Raw genomic sequence first — 24,693 nt, 5'->3', positions numbered from 1 at the left:
CTCCGGTTCTCGACCCTTCCGCCAATAGGAACAGTTTCCCTCTATCTACTCTGTCTGGACCACTCACGATTTTGAACACCTCGATCAAATCTCCACTCAACCTTCTCTGCTCTAAGGAGAGCAACCCCAGCTTCTCCAGTCTATCCACATAACTGAAGTCCCTGATCCCTAAAGCCATTCTTGTAACTCTTTTCTGCACCCTCTCCAAGGCCTTCACATCCTTCCTAAAGTGCGGTGCTCAGAATTGGACACAATACTCCAGCTGGGGCCGAACTAGTGTTTTATAAAGGTTCATCATAACTTCCTTGCTTTTGTACTCTATGCCTCTACTTATGAAGCCCAGGATCCCGTAAGCTTTTTTAACCGCTTCTTCAACCTGCCCTACCACCTTCAACGATTTGTGCACATATACCCCCAGGTCTCTCTGTTCATGCACCCCCTTTAGGATTGTACCCTTTAGTTTATATTGCCTCTCCTCATTCTTCCTACCAAAATGTATCACTTTGCACTTTTCTGCATTCAATTTCATCTGCCACGTGTCCGCCCATTCCACCAGCATGTCTATGTCTTCCTGAATCTATTACTATCCTCCTCACTGTTCACTATACTTCCAAGTTTTGTGTCATCTGCAGATTTTGAAATTGTACCATGTACACCCACATCCAAGTCATTAATATATATCAAGAAAAGCAGTGGTCCTAGAACCGACTCCTGGGAACACCACTGTGTACCTTCCTCCAGTCCGATAAACAACCATTCACCACTGCGCTCTGTTGCCTGTCACTTAGCCAATTTCGTATCTATGCTGCCACTGTCTCTTTTATTCCATGGCAAGCCTATTATGTGGCACTTTATCAAACGCCTTTTGGAAGTCCATGTACACTACGTCAACCGCATTGCCCTCATCAACCCTCTGTTACCTCATCAAAAAACTCAATCAAGTTGCCTTTAACAAATCTGTGCTGGCTTTTCTTAATTAATCCACACTTGTCCAAGTGATTGTTAATTTTGTCCCTGATTATTGTTTCTAAAAACGTCCCCGCTACCGAGGTTAAACTGACTGGCCTGTAGTTGCTCAGTTTATCCTTACACCATTTTTTGAACAAGGGTGTAACATTTGCAATTCTTCAGTCCTGTGACACCACCTCCTGTAATCATCCAGGGTTCCCACTCCTGATCACTATCCATTGACCTCCAACAGAAACTGCATGGATGATAGACGGGATTCATGTGCTGAGCTCCTTCACTATGAGGTCAGGATGGGGTTCACGTGCTGTGCCCCTTTACTACAAGGTCAGGATGGGGTTCACATGCTGTGCCCCTTTACTACAAGGTCAGGATGGGGTTCACGTGCTGTGCCCCTTTACTACAAGGTCAGGATGGGGCTCACGTGCTGTGCCCCTTTACTACAAGGTCAGGATGGGGTTCACGTGCTGTGCCCCTTTACTACAAGGTCAGGATAGGGTTCACGTGCTGTGCCCCTTTACTACAAGGTCAGGATGGGGTTCACGTGCTGTGCCCCTTTACTACAGGGTCAGGATGGGGTTCACGTGCTGTGCCCCTTTACTACAAGGTCAGGATGGGGTTCGCGTGCTGTGCCCCTTTACTACAAGGTCAGGATGGGGTTCACGTGCTGTGCCCCTTTACTACAAGGTCAGTATGGGGTTCACGTGCTATGCCCCTTTACTACAAGGTCAGGATGGGGTTCACGTGCTGTGCCCCTTTACTACAAGGTCAGTATGGGGTTCACGTGCTATGTCCCTTTACTACAAGGTCAGGATGGGGCTCACGTGCTGTGCCCCTTTACTACAAGGTCAGGATGGGGTTCACGTGCTATGTCCCTTTACTACAAGGTCAGGATGGGGTTCACGTGCTATGTCCCTTTACTACAAGGTCAGGATGGGGTTCACGTGCTGTGCCCCTTTACTACAAGGTCAGGATGGGGTTCACGTGCTATGTCCCTTTACTACAAGGTCAGGATGGGGTTCACGTGCTGTGCCCCTTTACTACAAGGTCAGGATGGGGTTCACGTGCTGTGCCCCTTTACTACAAGGTCAGGATGGGGTTCACGTGCTATGTCCCTTTACTACAAGGTCAGGATGGGGTTCACGTGCTATGTCCCTTTACTACAAGGTCAGGATGGGGTTCACGTGCTGTGCCCCTTTACTACAAGGTCAGGATGGGGTTCACGTGCTATGTCCCTTTACTACAAGGTCAGGATGGGGTTCACGTGCTGTGCCCCTTTACTACAAGGTCAGTATGGGGTTCACGTGCTATGTCCCTTTACTACAAGGTCAGGATGGGGCTCACGTGCTGTGCCCCTTTACTACAAGGTCAGGATGGGGTTCACGTGCTATGTCCCTTTACTACAAGGTCAGGATGGGGTTCACGTGCTATGTCCCTTTACTACAAGGTCAGGATGGGGTTCACGTGCTGTGCCCCTTTACTACAAGGTCAGGATGGGGTTCACGTGCTATGTCCCTTTACTACAAGGTCAGGATGGGGTTCACGTGCTGTGCCCCTTTACTGCAAGGTCAGGATGGGGTTCACGTGCTATGCCCCTTTACTACAAGGTCAGGATGGGGTTCACGTGCTATGTCCCTTTACTACAAGGTCAGGATGGGGTTCACGTGCTGTGCCCCTTTACTGCAAGGTCAGGATGGGGTTCACGTGCTGTGCCCCTTTACTACAAGGTCAGGATGGGGTTCACGTGCTATGTCCCTTTACTACAAGGTCAGTATGGGGTTCACGTGCTGTGCCCCTTTACTACAAGGTCAGGATGGGGTTCACGTGCTGTGCCCCTTTACTACAAGGTCAGGATGGGGTTCACGTGCTGTGCCCCTTTACTACAAGGTCAGGATGGGGTTCACGTGCTGTGCCCCTTTACTACAAGGTCAGGATGGGGTTCATGTGCTGTGCCCCTTTACTACAAGGTCAGGATGGGGTTCACGCACTGTGCCCCGTTACTATTCCACTCCAGTCTCCGATGCGTCACAGGACAGCTGATGTGGGAACTTGATTATCACCAGTTCAGTAAGGAGTATTCTGAACTTGAAGATAAGCAGACTAAAATCCTGAATTTAGCTCATGCTTTGGTTAAGTTTGAAGGACTGTTCAGTCCAAGGTTAACTCATTATCTGTATGTTTCCAAACTCTTCAGTGAAAGGAAATTTGTGATAAACAGCGACCGCCTCGACGCAGCAACTGCCCCGACCGAACAACACTGCAGCCGATCCAATCAATACTGCAGCCGATCAATACTTGCCATATCTTCCATGGGCGCCTCTCGTACTTTGGTTCTCGGAAACGTTTCACTGCAAGAAATAAAGCAATGCATCACTTTAAAACTTGACCCGATTATAAATTAATTTCCGCTAATTCAACAAAGGCTGATTGTTTTGCAGGTGAAAATTTAAGCTCGTTTGGGAAAGTCATTGTTTCAATCCAGAGTAGTGAGATCTGTAAATCAGCTCCACATTTATAATATCAAAGAGTGGTGGTGGATGGATGTTTTTCAGACTGGCCGGTGGTTTGCAGTGGTATTCCCCAAGGGGCAGATTTGTGTCCATTACTCTCTGCAATTTTTATAAATGACCCAGACTCTGGTGTAGGGAGCAGCATTATAAAGGTTGCAGATGATACGAAACTTGGCAAAGTAGCAGATCATGATGAGGATAGTTATAGGCATCAGGCTGACGGACAGGATGGTGAAATGGGCAGAAGCATGGCAGGTGGAATTCAATCAGAAGTGTGAAGTGATGCACTTTGGGAGGACCAATATGGAAAGACAGTATACTGTACTATAAAATGCACAATTTTTAAAAGTGTCGATGAGCAGAGAGACTTTGGTGTCCATATACACAAATCCTTAAAGGTGGCAGAGCAAGTTGATAAGAACATAAGAAATAGGAGCAGGAGTAGGCCATTCGGCCCTTCGAGCCTGCTCCGCCATTCAATGAGATCATGGCTGATCTTCTGCCTCAACTCCATTCACCGGTCCTATCACTATATCCCTCGATGCCCTTACTAGTCAGAAATCTATCGACTTCTGTTTTGAATATACCCAATGACTGAGCCTCTACAGCCCTCTGGGGTAGAGAATTCCAAAGATTCACCACCCTGTGTGTGAAGAGATTTCTTCCCATCTCAGTCCTGAATGGCCTACCCTTTATCCTGAGGCTGTGGCCCCTGGTTCTAGACTCCCCAGCCAAGGGAAACATTCTCCCTGCATCCACCCTATCAAGCCTTGTAATAATTTTGTATGTTTCAATGGGATCCCCCCTCATTCTTCTGAATTCAAGAGAATACAGGCCTAGTTTACTCGATCTCTTCTCATACGACAGTCCCGCCATCCCAGGAATCAATCTTGTGAACCTTCGTTGCACTCCCTCTATGGCAAGTATATCCGTCCTTTGGTAAGGAGACCAAAATTGTACACAGTACTCCAGGTGTGGTCTCACCAAGGCCCTATATAATTGGAGTAAGACTTCTTTACTCCTGTACTCAAATCCTCTTATAATGAAGGCCAGCATACCATTTGATTTCCTAACTGCTTGCTGTACTTGTATGCTAACTTTCAGTGATTCATATAGAAGGACACCCAGGTCCCTCTGAACACCAACATTTCCCAATCTCTCACCATTTAAAAAATACTCTGCTTTTCTATTTTTCCTGCCAAAGTGGATAACTTCACATTTCTCCACATTATATTCCATTTGCCATGTTCTTGCCCACTCACTTAGCCTGTCTATATCCCCTTGAAGCCTCTTTGCATCCTCCTCACAACTTAGATTCCCACCTAGTTTTGTATCATCAGCAAACTTGGATATATTACATTTGGTCCCCTCACTCAAAACTGGAGCATTCTGTCCCAATTCTGGGCACTGCACTTTAGGAAAGATGCGCAGGCTTTAGAGAGCGTGCAGAAAAGATTTACAAGAATGTTCGCAGGGATGAGGAACTTCAGTTATGTGGATAGACAGGAGAAGCTAGGATTGTTCTCCTTAGAGCAGAGACAGTTGAGAGGAGATTTGATAGAGGTGTTCAAAATCATGAGGGGTCTGGACAGAGTACATAAGAACATAAGAAACAGAAGCAGGAGTAGGCCATTTGGCCCCTCGAGTCTGCTTCACCATTCAGTAAGATCATGGCTGATGATCTACCTCAACTCCACTTTCCTGCACTATCCCTATATCCCCTTAATATCCAAAAATCTATCGATCTCGGTCTTGAATATGATCAATGACTGAGCCTCCACAGCCCTCTGGGGTAGAGAATTCCAAAGATTCACCAGCCTGACTGAAGAAATTTCCCATCTCAGTCCGAAATGGCTGACCCCTTATTCTGAGACTGTGACCCCCCTGGTTCTAGACTCCCCAGCCAGGGGAAACATCCTCCCTGTCAAGTCTTGTAAGAATTTTTATGTTTCAATGAGATCACCGTAAGAATTTTTATGTTTCAATGAGATCACCGTAAGAATTTTTATGTTTCAATGAGATCACCTCTCATTCTTCGAAACTCCAGAGAATATAGGCCTAAGCTACTCAATCTCTCCTCATAGGACAATCCCCCCATCCCAGGAATCAGTCTGGTGAACCTTCGTTGCACTCCCTCTATGGCAAGTATATCCTTCCTTAGGTAAGGAGATCAAAACTCTACACAATACTCCAGGTGTGGTCTCACCAGGGCCCTATATAATTGCAGTAAGACATGTTTACTCTTATACTCGGACACGACAACGGCACACCCAGCCCAGTCGACCCTGCAAAGTCCCCCTCACCAACATCTGGGGGCGTACCAAAATTGGGAGAGCTGTCCCACAGACTAGTCAAGCAACGGCCTGACACAGTCATACTCACAGAATCATACCTTTCAGCCAATATCCCAAATTCCTCCATCACCATCCTTGGGTATGACCTGCCCCATCATCAGGAAGACCCACCAGGGGTGGCAGTACAGTGGTATACAGTCCGGAAGGAGTGGCCCTGGGATTCCTCAACATTGACTCCGGACCCCATGAAGTCTCATGGCTTCAGGTCAAGCACGGGCAAGGAAACCTCCTGCTACCACCTACCTCCCTTCCTCAGCTGATGAATCAGTACTCCTCCATGTTGAACACCACTTGGAAGGAGCACAGAATGTACACTGGGTGGGGGACTTCAATATCCATCACCAAGAGTGGCTCGGTAGCACCACTACTGACCGAGCTGGCTGAGTCCTGAAGGGCATAGCTGCCAGTCTGGGCCTGCGACAGGTGGTGAGAACACCAACACGAGGGAAAAACCTCAAAACGCTGGAAAAACTCAGTAGGCCAGGGCAGCATCCGTGGAGAGAGAAACGGAGTTAATGTTTCAGGTCGAAGACCCTTCGTCAGAACAGTATTTTGCTATCGTATGAGGGAAAAACCTGCTTGACCTCGTCCTCACCAATCTACCTGTCGCAGATGCATCTGTCCATGACAGCATTGGTAGCAGTGACCACCGCAGTCATTATGGAGACGATGTCCCGTCTTCACACTGAGGACACCCTCTATCGTGTTGTGTGACACAACCACCATGCCAAATGGGATAGATTCAGAACAGATCTAGCAGCTCAAAACTGGGCATCCATGAGGCGCTGTGGGCCTTCAGCAGCAGAATTGTATTCCATCACAATCTGTAACCTCATGGCTCGGCATATCCCTCACTCTACCATTATTAAGCCAGGGGACCAACCCTGGTTCAATAAGGAGTGTAGAAGCGCATGCCAGGAGCAGCACCAGGCGTACCTAAAAATGAGGTGCCAACCTGGGGAAGCTGCAACACAGGACTACATGCATGCTAAAAGCAGAAGCAGCATGCTATAGACAGGGCTAAGCGATCTCACAATCAATGGATCAGATCAAAGCTCTGCAGTCCGGCCGCATCCAGCCGTGAATGGTGGTGGACCATTAAACAACTAACGGGAGGAGGCGGTTCCATGAATATCCCCATCCTCAATGATGCTGGAGCCCAGCATGTGAGTGCAAAAGACAAGGCTGAAGCGCTGGAACCATCTTCGCACTGGATACACCAAAGGCTATGGGCCCCGACAACATCCCGGCTATCGTGCTGAAGACTTGTGCTCCAGAACTAGCCGCGCCTCTAGCCAAGCTGCTCCAGTACAGCTATAACACTGGCATCTATCCGACAATGTGGAAAACTGCCCAGGTATGTCCTGCCCACAAAAAGCAGGACAAATTCAATCCAATTACCGCCCCATCAGTCTACTCTCAATCATCAGCAAAGTCATGGAAGGTGTCGTCACAGTGCTATCAAGCAGCACTTACTCACCAATAACCTGCTCACTGATGCCCAGTTTGGGTTCCACCAGGACCACTCAGCTCCCGACCTCATTACAGCTTTGGTCCAAACATGGACAAAAGAGCTGAATTCCAGAGGTGAGGCGAGAGTGACTGCCCTTGACATCAAGGATCCCTAGTAAAATTGTAGTCAATGGGAATCAGGGGAGAAACGCTCCACTGGCTGGAGTTATACCTAGCACAAAGGAAGATGCTTGTGGTTGTTGGAGGTCAATCATCACAGCCCCGGGAAATCGCAGCACGAGTTCCTCAGTGTCCTCGGCCCAACCATCTTCAGCTGCTTCATCAATCACCTTCCCTCCATCATAAGGTCAGAAGTGGGGATGTTCGCTGATGACTGCAGTATCAATATCCTGGGTGTCACCATTGACCTGAAACTTAACTGGACCAGCCACATAAATACTGTGGCAAAAAGAGCAGGTCAGAGGCTAGATATTCTGCGGCGAGTGTCTCACCTCCTGATTCCCCAAAGCCTTTCCACCATCTACAAGGCACAAGTCAGGAGTGTGATGGAATACTCTTCACTTGCCTGGATGAGTGCAGCTCTAACAACACTCAAGAAGCTCGACACCATCCAAGACAAAGCAGCTCGCTTGATTGGCACCCCATCCACCACCTTAAACATTCACTCCCTCCACCACCGGCGCACCGTGGACCATCTACAAGATGCACTGCAGCAACTTGCCAAGGCTTCTTCGGCAGCACTTCCCAAACCTGCGACCTCTACCACCTAGAAGGACAAGGACAAGGGGAGCAGGCACATGGGAACACCACTTCTCAAGGGCAACTAGGGATGGGCAATAAATGCTGGCCTTGCCAGCGACGCCCACATCCCATGAACGAATATAAAAAAACTCATATCCTCTTGTAATAAAGGCCAACATACCATTTGTTTCCCTAATGCTTGCTGTACCTGCATATTAACTTTGAATGATTCGTGCACAAGGACACCCAGGTCCCTCTGAACACCAACAGTTCCCAATCTCTCACCATTTAAAAAATACTCTTTTTCCATTTTTCCTACCAAGTGGATAACTTCACATTTCTCCACATTATATTCCAAAAAGGAGATAGAGTGAAACGGTTCCCACTGACGGAAGGGTCAAGAACCAGAGGACACAGATTTAAGGTGATTGGCCGAAGATCCAAAGGCAACATGAGGGAAAACTTTTTTACGCAGCGAGTGGTTAGGATCTGGAATGCACTGCCTGAAAGGGTGGTGGAGGCAGATTCAATTGTGGCTTTCAAAAGGGAGTTGGATAAATATCTGAAGGAAAAAAAAATTGCAGGACAACGGGGAAAGGGCAGGGGAGTGGAACTAGCTGGAGTGCTCTTGCAGAGAGCTAGCACAGGCTCGACAGGCCGAATGGCCTTTTCTATGCTTTAACCACTCTATAATACTCATTTTGTACCTCAGCTATGCCCGCTGGCTCCACAAGCAGATCTCCTTTTTGGTCCCTAATCGGCCCCACCCTTCTTTTGACTACCCCTTTACACTTTACATATATGTTTATAAAAGACTTTAGTGTTCCCCTTTTTATGTTGCTTGCTAATCTTTTCTCATACAATCTCTCTGTCCCTCATTTCCTTTTTCAGTTCTCCTCTGTACTTGTTGTATTCTGCCTGCTTCTCTACTGAGTTATGAATCAGACATTGATCATAAGCCTCCCTTTTCTGTTCCATTTTAATCTCTATATCTCTAGCCATCCAGGGAGCTCTAGTTTTGGATGCTCTTCCTTTCCCCCTCATGTTATTGTGTCTAGTCTTTCCTTTTTTCTTGTCCTTTTACATAACTAGTCTAAAATATTATGATCGCTGTTTCCCAAATCCTCCCTCACTGAAACATGCTCCACTTGCCCTATTTCATTCCCCAGAACTAGATCCAATACTGCTTCCTTTCTTGTTCGGCTGATGCCCCCCCTCCCTCTGACCCTCCCAGTTCTCCCCCACATGTACAATTACCAGCAGCAGGCAATGGAGTGTGTTCAGGAGCCTTGGGGAATTTCCCCTTCCTAATCCTGTGTCCTGATATCTGTACCGTTCCCACCATCGGGCCAGATCTGCCCTCCCTGTGCTACCCCAGAACAGAAGAGGGAAGCTGGGCCCACTTGGCCTTCGCAGCCGCTCCTGGATACAGCTGTCTGGGAGCAGTCTGGTCACGTTTGATTTGCAGTAACCCAGCTATTACATTCATGCCATTTATAGCAGCAGCTGGGAGCCAAATGATCATTTGTTTGGCTGCTGTTTGCTGCAAAGAGTGCGTGATGTTATTTTCATGTTGCGAATGTGCAAGTCCCCTGTGTGCAGCGGTCCTGGTGTACATCATTCCCTTAATAAACTTTCTAAAGATACATGACATCTTGCATCTTAGACATTTGGCGAAGTTTCGAGTCTGATTCCCAGTCCCTGCCATTAACCTCTCAGCCAGAGCACTGGGGAAAGGGAAAATCCAGTCCTCACCCTCCTCCTCGCTATCCCGCGACTCCTGGCTGGAGAGTGCGTGTGAGCAGCACTGGGTTCCCAGGGCAGGATGAGGTCCACAGGTAAAGATCCCTCCAGAAGCCCAATCTGTTACTGTTCCCCTCTTCTCCCTGGGTCGATCTCTCTGCCCCACTCCCTCCCCACACCCCGGTCAACCTCCACCCTCTAGCTCCGCTTGCATCCCCTGATCTCTCCACACACTCCCTGCTCAGTGCTGACTTACATAACTTCCTGAATAAATACGGGAAACTCTCAGGTTTGTCTCCAATGTCCAAAGATAACTAAGTGAAGCCGCTGGTCATCAGTCAGTTGTGGAGAGCAAATCCCATTGTAAACTCGCCAAGTTTTCAAACAAAAGAGAGAGAGAGAGATGCTGTACACAAGATTTGAAGGAGGATGAAGATCGATTACACAGCTGGGCAGATAAAATGCCAATGAAATCAAATGGTGATAAATGTGAAGGATTTCAAACGGAGCAATTGTTTACAGACTCAGACAGGTCGCGGGAGTGATGGCCGGTTCATGACGGGATAATGTGGCAAAGCAATGATTGGAATGCTGGGATACACAGTCAGATCAGGACAATCTACAGAGGTCAATGTTTGGTCTTCACAAGGCACTGGTCAAACAACACCAGCGCTGAGCAATTCTGGTCACTACACTGAAAAGACTAACTGTATTGATGAGGGAACAGGACTCACCCATGTGTAAAGGGGACAAGCTGTGAGAATGATTAGAGCCTGAAGCTCGAGAGCAGAGGGAGGGGATTTATATTCACACCTTGGGGGGGGGGGGGTTCATATACACACCCGGGGGAGGGGATTTATATTCATAGAAACACAGAAGATAGGAGGAGTAGGCCATTCGGTCCCTCGAGCCTGCTCCGCCATTCAATGAGATCATGGCTGATCATCCAAATTCAGTACCCTGTCCCTGCCTTCTCCCCATATCCCTTGATCCCTTTAGCCGTAAGAAATATATCCAACTCCTTCTTGAATATATTTAATGAATTGGCCTCAACTGCCTTCTGTGGTAGAGAATTCCACAGGTTCACCACTCTCTGGGTGGAAGAAATTCCTCCTCATTTCTGTCCTAAATGGCCTACCCCTTATCCTTAGGCTGTGACCCCTGGTTCTGGACTCCCCCGCCATCGGGAACAGCCTTCCTGCATCTACTCTGTCTAGTCCTGTTAGAATTTTATAAGTTTCAATGAGATCCCCTCTCATTCTTCTAAACTCTAGCGAATAAGCGCCTAAGCGACTCAATCTCTCTTCATACGTCATTCCTGCCATCCCAGGTATCAGTCTGGTGAATCTTTGCTGCACTCTCTCCATGGCAAGAACATCCTTCCTCAGCTAAGGCGACCAAAATTGCACACAATACTCAAGGTGTGGTCTCACCAAGGCCCTGTACAACTGCAGCAAGACATCCTTGTTCCTGTACTCGAATCCCCTCGCTACGAAGGCCAACATACCATTTGCCGCCTTAACCGCCTGCTGCACCTGCATGCTTACCTTCAGCGACTGGTGTACAAGGAGACCCAGGTCTCATTGCACTGCCCCTTTTCCCAATCTACTGCCATTCAGATAATAATCTGCCTTCCTGTTATTGCCACCAAAGTGGATAACCTCGCATTTATCTGCATCTGCCACGCATCTGCCCAATCGTCCAAATCGTATTGGAGTTTCTCTGCATCCTCCTCACAGCACACACGCCCACCCAGCTTTGTGTTGTCTGTAAACTTGGAGATATTACATCTAGTTCCCTCGTCTAGATCATTAATATATATTGTGAATAACTGGGGTCCTAGCACCGATCCTTGCGGTACCCCACTAGTCACTGCCTTCCACTTGGAAAAAGACCCGTTTATCCAACTCTTTGCTTCCTGTCTGCCAACCAGTTTTCTATCCAAGTCAGTACCTTACCCCCATCCCATGTGCTTTAACTTTGCACGGTAGTCTCTTATGCGGGACCTTATCGAAAGCCTTCTGAAAGTCCAAATACACCACATCCACTGGTTCTCCCTTAGCTATTCTACCAGTTACATTCTCAAAAAATTCCAGATGATTAGTCAAGCATGATTTACCTTTTGTAAATCCATGTTGACTTTGTCCAATCTTGTCACTGTTTTCCAAGTGCTCTGCTATTACATCTTTTATAATGGACTCTAGCATTTTCCCCACTACCGATGTCAGGCTGACCGGTCTATAATTCCCCATTTTCTCTCTACCACCTTTTTTAAATAGTGGGGTAACATTAGCTACCCTCCAATCCATGGGAACTGTTCCAGAGTCTATCAAATTTTGGAAGATGACCAGCAATGCATCTACTATTTCTAGGGCCACTTCCTTAAGTACCCTAGATTATCAGGCCCTGGGGATTTATCGGCCTTCAATCCCGTCAATTTCCCTAACACCATTTCCCTACAAATACTGATTTCCTTCAGTTCCTCCCTCTCATCAGACCCTATGTTCCCCAACATCTCTGGGAGGTTATTTGTGTCCTCCTTTGTGAAGACAGAACCGAAGTACAGGAAACTTTGTGCTATCCGGCACCGACGGGACCGAGCTGTTGCCATTCCCTCAAAACTGCCGGACACTCCAGCGCTAATGTTGAAACAAACCCTGTTGCTTAGCAACAGCCTCTAAACAGTCAGCAATCACAGAAACATAGAAGATAGCAGCAGGAGTCGGCCATTCGACCCAGCTCCGCCATTCAATGAGATCATGGCTGATCATCCAATTTCAGTACCCTGTCCCTGCCTTCTCCCCATATCCCTTTAGCCTCAAGAAATATATCCAACTCTTTCTTGAATATATTTAATGAACTGGACTCTGTGGCAGAGAATTCCACAGGTTCACTACTCTCTGGGTGAAGAAATTCCTCCTCATTTCAGTCCTAAATGGCTTACCCCTTATCCTTAGACTATGACCCCTGGTTCTGGACTCCCCAGCCATCAGAAACATCCTTCCTGCATCTAGTCTGTCCAGACCTGACAGAATTTTATAGGTTTCGATGAGATCCACTCGGAAAACGACCCGTTTATTCCAACTCTTTGCTTTCTGTCCGCCAACCAGTCCTCTATCCAAGTCAATACCTTGCCCCCAATCCCACGTGCCTTAATTTTGCACGCTAATCTCTTATGTGGGACCTTATCGAAAGCCTTCGGAAAGTCCAAATACACCACATCCACTGGTTCTCCCTTATCTATTTTAGCAGTTACATCCTCAAAAAATTCCAGCAGATTAGTCAAGCATGATTTACCTTTTGTAATCCATGTTGACTTTGTCCGATCCTGTCACTGCTTACCAAGTGCTCTGCTATTACATCTTTTATAATAGACTCTAGCATTTTCCCCACTACCGATGTCAGGCTTACCGGTCTATAATTCCACGCTTTTTCTCTATCACCTTTTTTGAAAAGTGGGGTAACATTAGCTACCCTCCAATCGTCTCTGTAGCGTCTCTAGCTGAAGCTGTTGCTTAGCTACAGACCTTGCAGAGCTTGACTGTTCAAAAAAAAGTAACGAAAAGAATAAAAAACAGCTCCTGATTTTTGCCGGTAGCTCGAGCTTGCCGGACGGTTCGCCTCCGGATAACACAAAGTTTCCTGTATGTGTTTAATAATTGGTCTGCCATTTCTTGGTTCCCCATTATAAACGCCCCTGATTCTGACGGCAAGGGACCTACGCTTGACTTCACCAATCTTATTCTCTTCACATATCTAAAGAAGTGTGTGAATGTAAATCCCCGCACCCCCCTCGGGTGGGAATGTAAACCCCCCCCCTCGGGTGGGAATGTAAACCCCCCTCGGGTGTGAATGTAAACACCCCCCTCCCCCAGGGAATCTCCCTGAAAACATTCACTCAGCCGGACAGCCAGAGCCAGGGTGTGGGTCCACAATAGATTCACAAACAGAGAGTGAGAGAAAGAGGAGACCCGGGCCCGGCCCCCCTTCCTCCCTCCTTCCCACTCTCCCCGCCCCACTCCCCTCCCCTGGCCCCACTCCCTCCCCTCCCCCCCCACCCACACACCCCCCCTCCCCACACTCCTCCTCCCTCCCCTCCACTCCTCCCCCCCCTCCCCCCCTCCTCCCACTCCTGCATCCCCCCCCCACTCAATACAATACAATACAATACAAATCGCTTTATTGGCATGATAAGGTACATCTTATGTTGCCAAAGCATCAAAATACATTTATGGTTGAACACATAAACGCAGTTCCATTCATACAGTGTATAAACAGGTATATCCCTGAGTTTATAAATATATTTTCGCCTTGTTTATATATACTCTTGTCTTAGTTTACTGGTTGTCCCTCTGTTCATGGCAAGCTGTAACATAGTGTGCCGCCAGTGTTACACAGCTTCTCTCCTCCCCCAGTAGGAATGGGAGTTTTTGGTTGTCAGTCAGATTTCTGAATTCAGGGCATATTTGTGAGAATTTTTGATAGAAATTCTCTCTGATGCCCTGATATTTTCCACAGGCTGTGAGGAAGTGCATCTCTGTCTCAACTACTCCCTGACTGCAGTGAGAGCATATCCTGTCTTCTCTTGGCAGCCTGGTCTGCCTGTGTCTGCCTTTTTCGATCGCTAGGCTATGTTCGCTAAGTCTGTACCTTGTCAAGGTTCTTCTCAGTTTGTTATCCTTTACCATGGTCAGGTAATCAGCTATGTTGTATTGTCTGTTTAGGGCCAAGTAGCAATTGAGTTTGCTTTGGGTTTTTGTTGTTTCTGCCCAATATGTCAGATATTTTTCCTTTTGCTTAGCGACGATTGTGTTGGGTCGAATTCTTTGTGTTACCCTGTCACTGTCCTGGGGCTGGTTATTGTTAGTATTGTTAGTAGTTACTTCACTGAGTCCCAGGACTAGTTGACTGAGGGTATTCTTCTTTATGGTCAGCTCTTGGCATTTCAGGGCGTCGTAGTGATAGCATTGGGGATTGCTCATTTGTAGGTGATTCCAAAATTTGGTGGCTCTTTTTTGGATAGTGATTATTAATGGATATTGGCCTAGTTCCGCCCTGCATGCATTGTTTACTGTTTTCCTTTGAGTCCGGAGGATACTTTTACAGAATTCTGCATGTAGGATCTCAATTGGGTGTTTGTCCCATTTTGCAAATTCTTGTTGAGTTAGCGGTCCCCAGACCTCACTGCCATAGAGTGCAATTGGTTCAATTACTGATTTGAAAATTTTGAGCCAAATGCTAATTGGGATTTCTATTTGGATTGATTTTTTGATGGCATAGAAAGCCCTTCTTGCTTTCTCTTTCAGTTCATTCACAGCCAGTTTGAAGTTTCCCGTAGAACTGATTTTTAAGCCCAAGTATGTGTAGTGAGTGGTTTGTTCAATTTTGGTTGTTCCTACTGTGAAATTTATTTTGGGTCCCTGATGTTTGGATCTTTGCTGGAACACAAGGACTTTGGTTTTTTGGGGATTTATTGTCAGGGCCCAAGTCTGGCAGTACGACTCCAGCAGGTCCAGGTTTTGCTGTAGCCCCTCTTTAGTAGGTGACAGCAGAACCAGGTCGTCTGCATAGAGGAGGAATTTAACCTTGGATTCATATAGGGTGAGGCCGGGTGCTGTAGATTGTTCAAGTAGTTTTGCCAATCCATTAATGTAAATATTAAAGAGTGTCGGTGAGATTGGCGAGCCCTGCGTCACCCCTCGCCCCTGTGGGAAGTATTTTGTTTGTTTGTCTCCAATTTTAACTGCACATTTGTTGTTTGTATACATTGATTTAATTACATCATATGTTTTCCCTCCTACCCCACTTTCGATAGGTTTCAGGAATAAACCGTCATGCCAGATGGAGTCGAAAGCCTTCTGGAAATCTACAAAGCATGCGTAGATTTTGCTTTTGTTATGGTGAACGTGTTTGTCAATTAGGGTCTGTAGGGTGAAGATATGGTCGGATGTTCTATAGTTTGGCAGGAATCCAATTTGGCTTTTACTCAAGACATTGTGCTCCTCAAGGAAGTTTATAAGTCTTTTGTTTATGATGCTACAGAATACCTTCCCCAGGTTACTGTTTACACAGATGCCTCGATAGTTGTTTGGGTCGATTTTGTCCCCACTTTTGTATATGGGCGTTATGAGTCCTTTGTTCCAGATATCAGGGAAATAACCGACACTCAGAACCAAGTTGAAGAGTTTTAGGATAGCCAGCTTCATTTTGTTGTCTGTGTGTTTAATCATCTCGTTTAGTATGCCGTCTGTCCCGCAGGCTTTTCCTGGTCGCAGGTCCTTGAGTTTTTCAAGAAGTTCTTTTTCTGTTATTATGGCGTCCAGCGGGTTTTGGTTATCTTTTATGGCCATTTCTAGCTTTTCCAGTTTTTTGCATATTTGGTGTTGCTCTGGTCTTAGTGTGTTTTTCTGGTGTAATTTTTCAAAGTGGTTTACCCATGTGTCCCCATTTTGAATGGCCAAATCGTCGTGTTGTTTTTTGTGTAGTGTTTTCAAGTTTTCCCAGAAACAATTGGAATCTATGGATTCCTCCATGGAGCTGAGTGTATTCTTAATATATTGCTCTTTTTTGGTTCTGAGTGTGTTTCTGTATTGTGTTAGTGTCTGACAATAAGTAAGGCGTAGTTCCTCGTTTTCTGGATGTCTGTGTTTTTGGTTTGATATTTTTCTAAGTTTTTTCCTCATGTTATGGCAATCTCGGTCAAACCATTTTTCATAGTTTTTTGTTTTGGGTTTGTTCTTGCGAGCTTTCAAGTTTGCATTTGTTGCCAAATTATCAAAAATATTGTTTAGTTTACTAACTGCCCGGTTTACGCCTTCTTTATTGTGAGTGTATATGTTATCCAGAAAGGTGTCTAAGAGAGCTTGAGTTGATGCATTGCTAATTGTTTTCTGGTATTTTTCCGTGTCGTTTTTGGCCCATCTGTACGATTTTTTGGTGTTGTACAGTTTACTGGGTTGTGTTTCTATGTTTGTTTCTGTCTTTTTGAGGAACATAGTAATTTGACTGTGATCTGACAGTGTTGTTTGTGGTTTGACTGTGAATGCTCTGAAAGAGGATGGGTCTAAGTCTGTAATCATATAGTCTACTGTGCTGCAGCCAAGAGGTGAGCAATAGGTCGATCTTCCTAGGAGGTCTCCTATGAACCTACCATTGACAATGTACAGACCCAGGTTTCGACAGAGCTGTAGTAGCTGTTTTCCATTGGTATTTGACTGCTTGTCGCAGTTATGCCTGTATGGAAGGGAAGGGATGTCAAAGTGGTTATTCCCGAAAACGTAATTGTTTCCCTGATTGTTGGTGAAGTCTGGTTCTTCGCCCGTTCTTGAATTGAGGTCCCCACAGATCAACACGTTCCCCTGGGCCTGGTATTGGATAATTTCCCCCTCCATGTTGGAGAAGGTGTCCTCTTTAAAGTACGGGGAATCGATTGGAGGGATATAAAGTGCGCAAATGTAAACATCTTGGGTGTTTGAGATAATCTCCCTCTCAAGTTTGAGCCACATATGGTTTTCGCCCTTTTTTATAAATTTGATGTAATTCTTAAGTTCTGTTTTAAACCAGATCAGTATGCCTCCGGAGTCTCTGCCTTGGGTTACACTTGGTAATTTATTGGAGGGGACCACCAGCTCAGTGTACCCTTGGGGACAGCCAGTGTGTCCTTTTCCTTTATACCAAGTTTCCTGTAAAATGATAATATCTAGGTCTTTAGTTTCATCTATGAACTCTGGGGTCCTACTTTTCACTTCTCGCAGTGAAGAGCGTAGACCTTGGATATTCCAGGTCGAAATATATAAGGATTTCATGTTAAGTTTGATCTTTTACTATGATAGGTTAAAGAGTGGTACGTGTTTGTCGTCCTCCCCCCCCCCCACTCCCTCCTTCTCCTCCCCCCCCACTCCCTCCTTCTCCTCCCCCCCCCACTCCCTCCTTCTCCTCCCCCCCCCACTCCCTCCTTCTCCTCCCCCCCCCACTCCCTCCTTCTCCTCCCCCCCCCACTCCCTCCTTCTCCTCCCCCCCCACTCCCTCCTTCTCCTCCCCCCCCACTCCCTCCTTCTCCTCCCCCCCCACTCCCTCCTTCTCCTCCCCCCCCCACTCCCTCCTTCTCCTCCCCCCCCACTCCCTCCTTCTCCTCCCCCCCCCACTCCCTCCTTCTCTCCCCCCCCCCACTCCCTCCTTCTCTCCCCCCCCCACTCCCTCCTTCTCTCCCCCCCCCACTCCCTCCTTCTCTCCCCCCCCACTCCCTCCTTCTCTCCCCCCCCACTCCCTCCTTCTCTCCCCCCCCACTCCCTCCTTCTACCCCCCCCCACTCCCTCCTTCTACCCCCCCCACTCCCTCCTTCTCTCCCCCCCCACTCCCTCCTTCTACCCCCCCCCCCACTCCCTCCTTCTACCCCCCCCCACTCCCTCCTTCTCCCCCCCCACTCCCTCCTTCTCCTCCCCCCCCACTCCCTCCTTCTCCTCCCCCCCCACTCCCTCCTTCTCCTCCCCCCCCCCACTCCCTCCTTCTCCTCCCCCCCCCACTCCCTCCTTCTCCTCCCCCCCCCACTCCCTCCTTCTCCTCCCCCCCCCACTCCCTCCTTCTCCTCCCCCCCCACTCCCTCCTTCTCCTCCCCCCCCACTCCCTCCTTCTCCTCCCCCCCCACTCCCTCCTTCTCCCCCCCCCCACTCCCTCCTTCTCCTCCCCCCCCCCACTCCCTCCTTCTCCTCCCCCCCCACTCCCTCCTTCTCCTCCCCCCCCACTCCCTCCTTCTCCTCCCCCCCCCCACTCCCTCCTTCTCCCCCGGCCCCTGTCCCACTCCCTCCCCCGGCCCCTGTCCCACTCACAATTCACAATTCAAATCGCTTTATTGGCATGATAAGTTACATCTTATGTTGCCAAAGCATCAAAATACATTTATGGTTTAGCACATAAACGCAGTTCTATTCATACAGTGTATAAACAGGTATATCCCTGAGTGTATAAATATACATTCGCATTGTTTATATATATTCTTTTCTTAGTTTACTGGTTGTCCCTCTGTTCATGGCAAGCTGTAACATAGTGTGCCGCCAGTGTTATACAGCTTCTCTCCTCTCCCAGTAGGAATGGGAGTTTTTGGTTGTCATTCAGATTTCTGAAATCAGGGCATATTTGTGAGAATTTTTGGTAGAAATTCTCCCTGATGCCCTGATATTTTCCACAAGCTGTGAGGAAGTGCATCTCTGTCTCCACCACTCCCTGACTGCAGTGAGAGCATATCCTGTCCTCTCTTGGCAGCCTGGTCTGCCTGTGTCTGCCTTTTTCGATCGCTAGGCTATGTTCGCTAAGTCTGTACCTTGTCAAGGTTCTTCTCAGTTTGTTATCCTTTACCATGGTCAGGTAATCAGCTATGTTGTATTGTCTGTTTAGGGCCAAGTAGCAATTGAGTTTGCTTTGGGTTTTTGTTGTTTCTGCCCAATATGTCAGATATTTTTCCTTTTGCTTAGCGACGATTGTGTTGGGTCGAATTCTTTGTGTTACCCTGTCACTGTCCTGGGGCTGGTTATTGTTAGTATTGTTAGTAGTTACTTCACTGAGTCCCAGGACTAGTTGACTGAGGGTATTCTTCTTTATGGTCAGCTCTTGGCATTTCAGGGCGTCGTAGTGATAGCATTGGGGATTGCTCATTTGTAGGTGATTCCAAAATTTGGTGGCTCTTTTTTGGATAGTGATTATTAATGGATATTGGCCTAGTTCCGCCCTGCATGCATTGTTTACTGTTTTCCTTTGAGTCCGGAGGATACTTTTACAGAATTCTGCATGTAGGATCTCAATTGGGTGTTTGTCCCATTTTGCAAATTCTTGTTGTGTTAGTGGTCCCCAGACCTCACTGCCATAGAGTGCAATTGGTTCAATTACTGATTTGAAAATTTTGAGCCAAATGCTAATTGGGATTTCTATTTGGATTGATTTTTTGATGGCATAGAAAGCCCTTCTTGCTTTCTCTTTCAGTTCATTCACAGCCAGTTTGAAGTTTCCCGTAGAACTGATTTTTAAGCCCACCCCTCCCCCGGCCCCTGTCCCACTCCCTCCCCTCCCCCGGCCCCTGTCCCACTCCCTCCCCATCCCCTGTCCCACTCCCTCCCCTCCCCCGGCCCCTGTCCCACTCCCTCCCCTGTCCCACTCCCTCCCCATCCCCTGTCCCACTCCCGGCCCCTCCCCTCCCCCGTACTCACGCATCAGGAGGCTGAAGGCCGCAACACCGAGCAGGCCCTGGATGAAGATGCCGAAGTTGCCCATGAGGGCGCCGGTCTCGCAGCCCCTGGTGCCGGAGCCCGGGCCCGGGCCGCTCAGGCTGAGGTTGGCGCCGGCCCCGGGCTGGAGCTCGCTGGCGGCCATTGCTGGGCTCGAGCCGGCCCGCGGGGCACTCTGGGGGCTGTAGTTCCGGCCGCGGCATGGAGACGCTCCGGTCCTTTGTGCGCAGCCGCAGCTTCAAAATTACAACTCCCAGCGTGCTCCACGGCGAATGGCAGCCTGAGGTAAAGGGGTCATTTGAGATTCTTCCACCCATTAAATTAATTTAAAATCACAGGGCTACGGCCCAAGAGCTGGAAAGTGGGATTAGGCTGGATAGCGCATTTCCCACCAGTACAGACACGATGGGCCGAACGGCCTCCTTCTGTGCCATAAACTTCTATGATTCTAGAAGATGGGAGAGAGGTGGAGAGTAGGACGGAGGCAGATGAAAACTCTGCCAGCAGTGGTGTGGTGACGGGAAGGGGAATACACAGAAGGCAGGAGTCAGGACTGGAGCGTTTGGGAGGGATACAAGGCTGGATGCAGAGACAAGGTGGGGTGAGGCCGAGGAGAGACCAGAACAAAGATTTTAAATTTGATGTGTTGGGGGTTGGGGAGCCAGTATAGCTCAGTAAGAACAGAGGTGATGGATAAGCAGGACATTACACATGCAGCAGACTTTTGGACATGTTTATGAAAGGCCAGTAAGGTGACTGTTAGAAATAAAAACAGAAAATGCTGGAAATACTCAGGAGGTCAGGCAGCATCTGTGAAAAGAGAAGCAGAGTTAGCGTTTCAGGTTGATGACCTTTCGTCAAAACTGGAAAAAAGCAGGAAATGGAACAGATTTTTAAGCAAGTGTAGTGGCTGGGAAATGGGGGAGGGGATGAAAGAACAAAAGGGAAGGCCTGTGATAGGCTGGAAGGTAGGAGAGATTAAGAGACATTGAGAGATATTCAAGGCAAAGGAGGATGGTAATGGGACAGGTTAAGAAACAAAGGATTGTTATGTTCATAAATAAATAGACTTTTTCATTATGAACAGCTAGCTTGAGCTAGTCATTTATTCAACCATGTGGACTAGTGTACAGGCATCCATCTTGACTACTGCCTTGTGGGTAGCCCCACTACTAAACATACAGCTCCACCTAGTGTACCATTCTAGAATGACATGTTACTGATCATTACATCCCCCTTCCTTAGAGGTTAAACAAAATCAATATCAATCAATCATAACGACATAAACATCTTCACAACAGTCAACACATTTTCAAAGCTTTACTTTATGAACTCTTAAGCTTTTCATTCTTTTATTATAGTTTTCTTTGTACTCAAAGATTAAGTCTATCAGGCTTTTTTACTTCACGTGTGGATCTTCTCAGCACAGGTAAGTCTGATGTGTTTTCATGAGAGCCTGTATGTGTGTTTCTGTTAGATTGTTCTGGTGGTGAGTGACAAGATTCAGTTGCGGCATTGTCATTGATTTGCTCTTGGATAGTTTCTTGTGTTTTCAGGAGGTAACGGCGGTTCCTCCTGAGAATCTGTCCTTCCTCAGTTCTAACAGTGTATGACCTTGGTCCTATACTTCCTCAAGAACTGTAGCTTTCCTGTTCCATGCATCTGGATCCTCAATCCTGACAACATCATCCCTTGTCAATGGTTTCAGAGTTTTGGATGACTTGTCATAGTCTGATTTCTGTTTCAGCTTTAACAGTTGAAGTCTCTGTTTCAGTTCCTTACTCTGCTTTTCTTTTGCACAGCAGGGTAGCGTGGTGTGCAACTTGCAACCCATTAGTTCAGCAGGTGAAGAACCACAGTCTAAAGGGGAGGCTCGGTAGCTCAGCAGGGCGAGATAAGGATCAGACTTGCTTTCTGTTGCTTTCTTCAGTAGCTGTTTGAGAACTTGAACACCTTTCTCTGCCTTACCATTCGACTGAGCATACAGAGGACTGGATGTGATGTGTTGAAAGTCATAATGTGCTGCAAACTGTTGCCACTCCTTACAGTTGAAGCACGGACCATTATCGCTAACGGCAATCCTGGGAATTCCATGTCTGGCGAAGATGGATTTAACATGCATTATGACACTGCTTGCTGATGTGCTTGAGAGCAGCGCCATCTCAGGATAGTTAGAATAGTAGTCAATCACTATTAGATAGTCTTTACCATTCAAATGAGAGAGGTCCATACCAACCTTTTGCCATGGTGCTGTTGGTAAGTCAGCTACTATCATTGGTTCCTTTGCTTGTTTGTTTTGGTGTTTCTAACACCTAGAAGGGAATTAAGGGTTACGGGGAGCGGGCAGGAATTTTGGACATGAGACTAGGTTCGGATTGGTCATGGCCCTGTGGGTAGCGGAGCGGGCCCAGGGGCCGTGTAGCCTGATCCTGCTCCTATTTCGTGTGTCTAATTCTGTTAGATTCAGGAGATGGTTCTATGATAGTGGATTGGCGGTTAGGATCAGCTCAGCCATGATCTTATTGAATGGCGGAGCAGGCTCGAGGGGCCGATTGGCCTACTCCTGCTCCTATTTCTTATGTTCTTATGTTCTCACATATGCCTATCATGTTCTCAATGTCCTTATTTATGCCAGGCCAATAAACAGTGTCTCTTGCTCTCCTTTTGCATTTTTCAATTCCGAGGTGTCCCTCATGAATCCTTTTGAGCATGTCTCGACGTAGAGCCTGTGGAATGACTATTCTGTTCTGTTTTAGTAATAGTCCACTTGCGACACTCAACTCTGACCTGATGTGATGTGATAGTACTTTGGACAGGAACCTTTTGGCCAACCATGATGAATGTTCTCTATTACTGTTTGTAACACTGTATCTTTTACTGTTTCTTCTGCTATTTGCTTTGATTTTGTGTCTGACACGGGCAGCGCAACAGTGACCATACTCACATGAACATCCACGTCTTCCTCAGTAGAGCTCACATGACTCATTGTGGGTGCTCGGGATAGTGCATCTGCTAACACTATGTGTTTGCCTGGTGTGTAGATCAGTTCAAAGTCATATCTTTGCAGCTTCATCATGAGTCGTTGAATCCTTGGAGACATCTCATTCAGGTTTTTTTTTATGATGGCAACCAGTGGGCAGTGGTCTGTTTCAACTGTGAAGGTGGGAAGTCCATATATGTAGCCATGGAACTTTTCTAGTCCAACTACCAAGCCTAGACATTCCTTTTCAATCTGGGCGTATCGACACTCAGCCAGTCATAGACCTGGAGGCATAGGCAACAGGCTTCCAATCTTCACCCTCTGCTTGTAGCAAGACCGCGCCTAGGCCATCTTTCGATGCATCTGTTGACACTTTGATTCTCTTTGTTGGGTCAAAGAAGGAGAGTACAGGTGTGGTTGTCAGCACTGCTTTGAGGTTCATCCACTCTTGTTCATGTCTTTCTGTCCATGCAAACTCATTTGTTTTATGTAGCAGGTCTCGCAGACAGGCTGTCTTGGCTGACAAGTTAGGAATGAACTTTCCAATGAAGTTTATCATCCCCATGATGCGTAGCACTCCTTTTTTGTCAGTGGGTCGGGGCATTTTGAGTATGGCGTTTACTTTTTCCATATCTGGCTCTATTCCTTTACCAGATAGATTATCTCCTAGGAAAGTGACTTCCTGGACGTCAAACTGACACTTGGCTTTGTTGAGCTTCAGTCCATTCCGGCGTATGCTCTGTAGCACTTTAGTCAGTCTCTCATTGTGTTCTTTCAGTGTGGAGCCCCAGATGATGATGTCATCAACTTAGACCCGAACTCCTTCCAGACCTTCAATTATGTGTTCCATCGCTCTATGAAAGATTTCAGATGCAGATATTATCCCGAAAGGCATTCTGAGGAAACAATACCTGCCAAATGGTGTGTTGAAGGTACAGTATTTGGTGCTCTCTTCATCCAGTTTTAGTTGCCAAAATCCTTGTGAGGCATCGAGCTTTGTGAAGTATCTGGCACCTGACATTTCACTGGTGATTTCTTCTCGCTTGGGAATCTGGTAGTGTTCACGTTTTATGTTTGCATTTAAGTCCTTTGGATCCATGCATACTCTTAGATCATTGTTCTTTTTCTTTACACATACCATGGAGTTAACCCAGTCTGTTGGCTCTTCGACTTTCCTGATGACTCCTAGTGTGGTCATTCTGTCCAGTTCTTTCTTGAGCTGTGTGGTAAACCACTGTTATTGTTGTTCACCGTTGTTGTTGTTGTTGCACACTGTTGTATCTATGCATGCCTCAGCTGGCTCCGCCCCTGGCTCCATCCACATGCCTAGGTATAAAGGTGACTGCTCTGCAGCCCCCTGCCTTCTTGGAAACCAGTCAACCACGAGAGGCATGCTCTGTTCTTAGTTAATAAAAGCCTTTTAGTTACTCTCCTAACTCTCCGTCTTTTATGAGTAATTGATAGCGCATCAATTTTATTAGCAAAAACAAAATGTCGGCACCAAACGCTGAGCAGCAGGCGCTGCAGCAAATGACGGCACCAAACGCTGAGCAGCAGGCGCTGCTGCATGCCCTCAGACCAACATGCCTGGACCTAGACCCTCAAGAGGCGGGTTCGTCTACCAAGTTCGCACAATGGCTGCGTTGCTTCGAAGCTTACCTGGAAGCCTCAGCCGTGACACTAGATGGAAACAAACTAAAAATCCTGGCTTC

At 47.3% G+C, this 24,693-nt stretch overlaps 1 protein-coding gene across 5 annotated transcripts in view; it reads right to left on the bottom strand.

Moving 5' to 3' along the window:
* stimate (STIM activating enhance) overlaps positions 1–20,297 on the bottom strand; it is a 91,704-nt gene extending 71,407 nt beyond the window's left edge. For 3 of the 5 annotated variants that reach the window (XM_086002200.1, XM_086002201.1, XM_086002199.1), the window contains exons 1-2: positions 19,984–20,283; positions 3,266–3,314 (exon numbers count right to left, since the gene is read on the bottom strand). In XM_086002200.1, coding sequence (XP_085858326.1) covers positions 3,266–3,314; positions 19,984–20,146 — 212 coding nt within the window. In that variant the 5' untranslated portion in view covers positions 20,147–20,283. Of the gene's footprint in view, positions 1–3,265; positions 3,315–7,514; positions 7,946–19,983 lie in introns of those variants that run through there. The other 2 variants (XM_086002197.1, XM_086002202.1) reach the window with 2 other exon arrangements.
* Positions 20,298–24,693: the final 4,396 nt, after the last annotated feature.

Source organism: Somniosus microcephalus, chromosome 11 (genome assembly GCF_052327205.1).
Source record: "Somniosus microcephalus isolate GS21.2 chromosome 11, FLI_Smic_1.0, whole genome shotgun sequence".
Taxonomy (NCBI): domain Eukaryota; kingdom Metazoa; phylum Chordata; class Chondrichthyes; order Squaliformes; family Somniosidae; genus Somniosus; species Somniosus microcephalus.
Note: the sequence above shows the minus strand (reverse complement) of the source record. Positions and strands in the feature narration are given on the sequence as shown.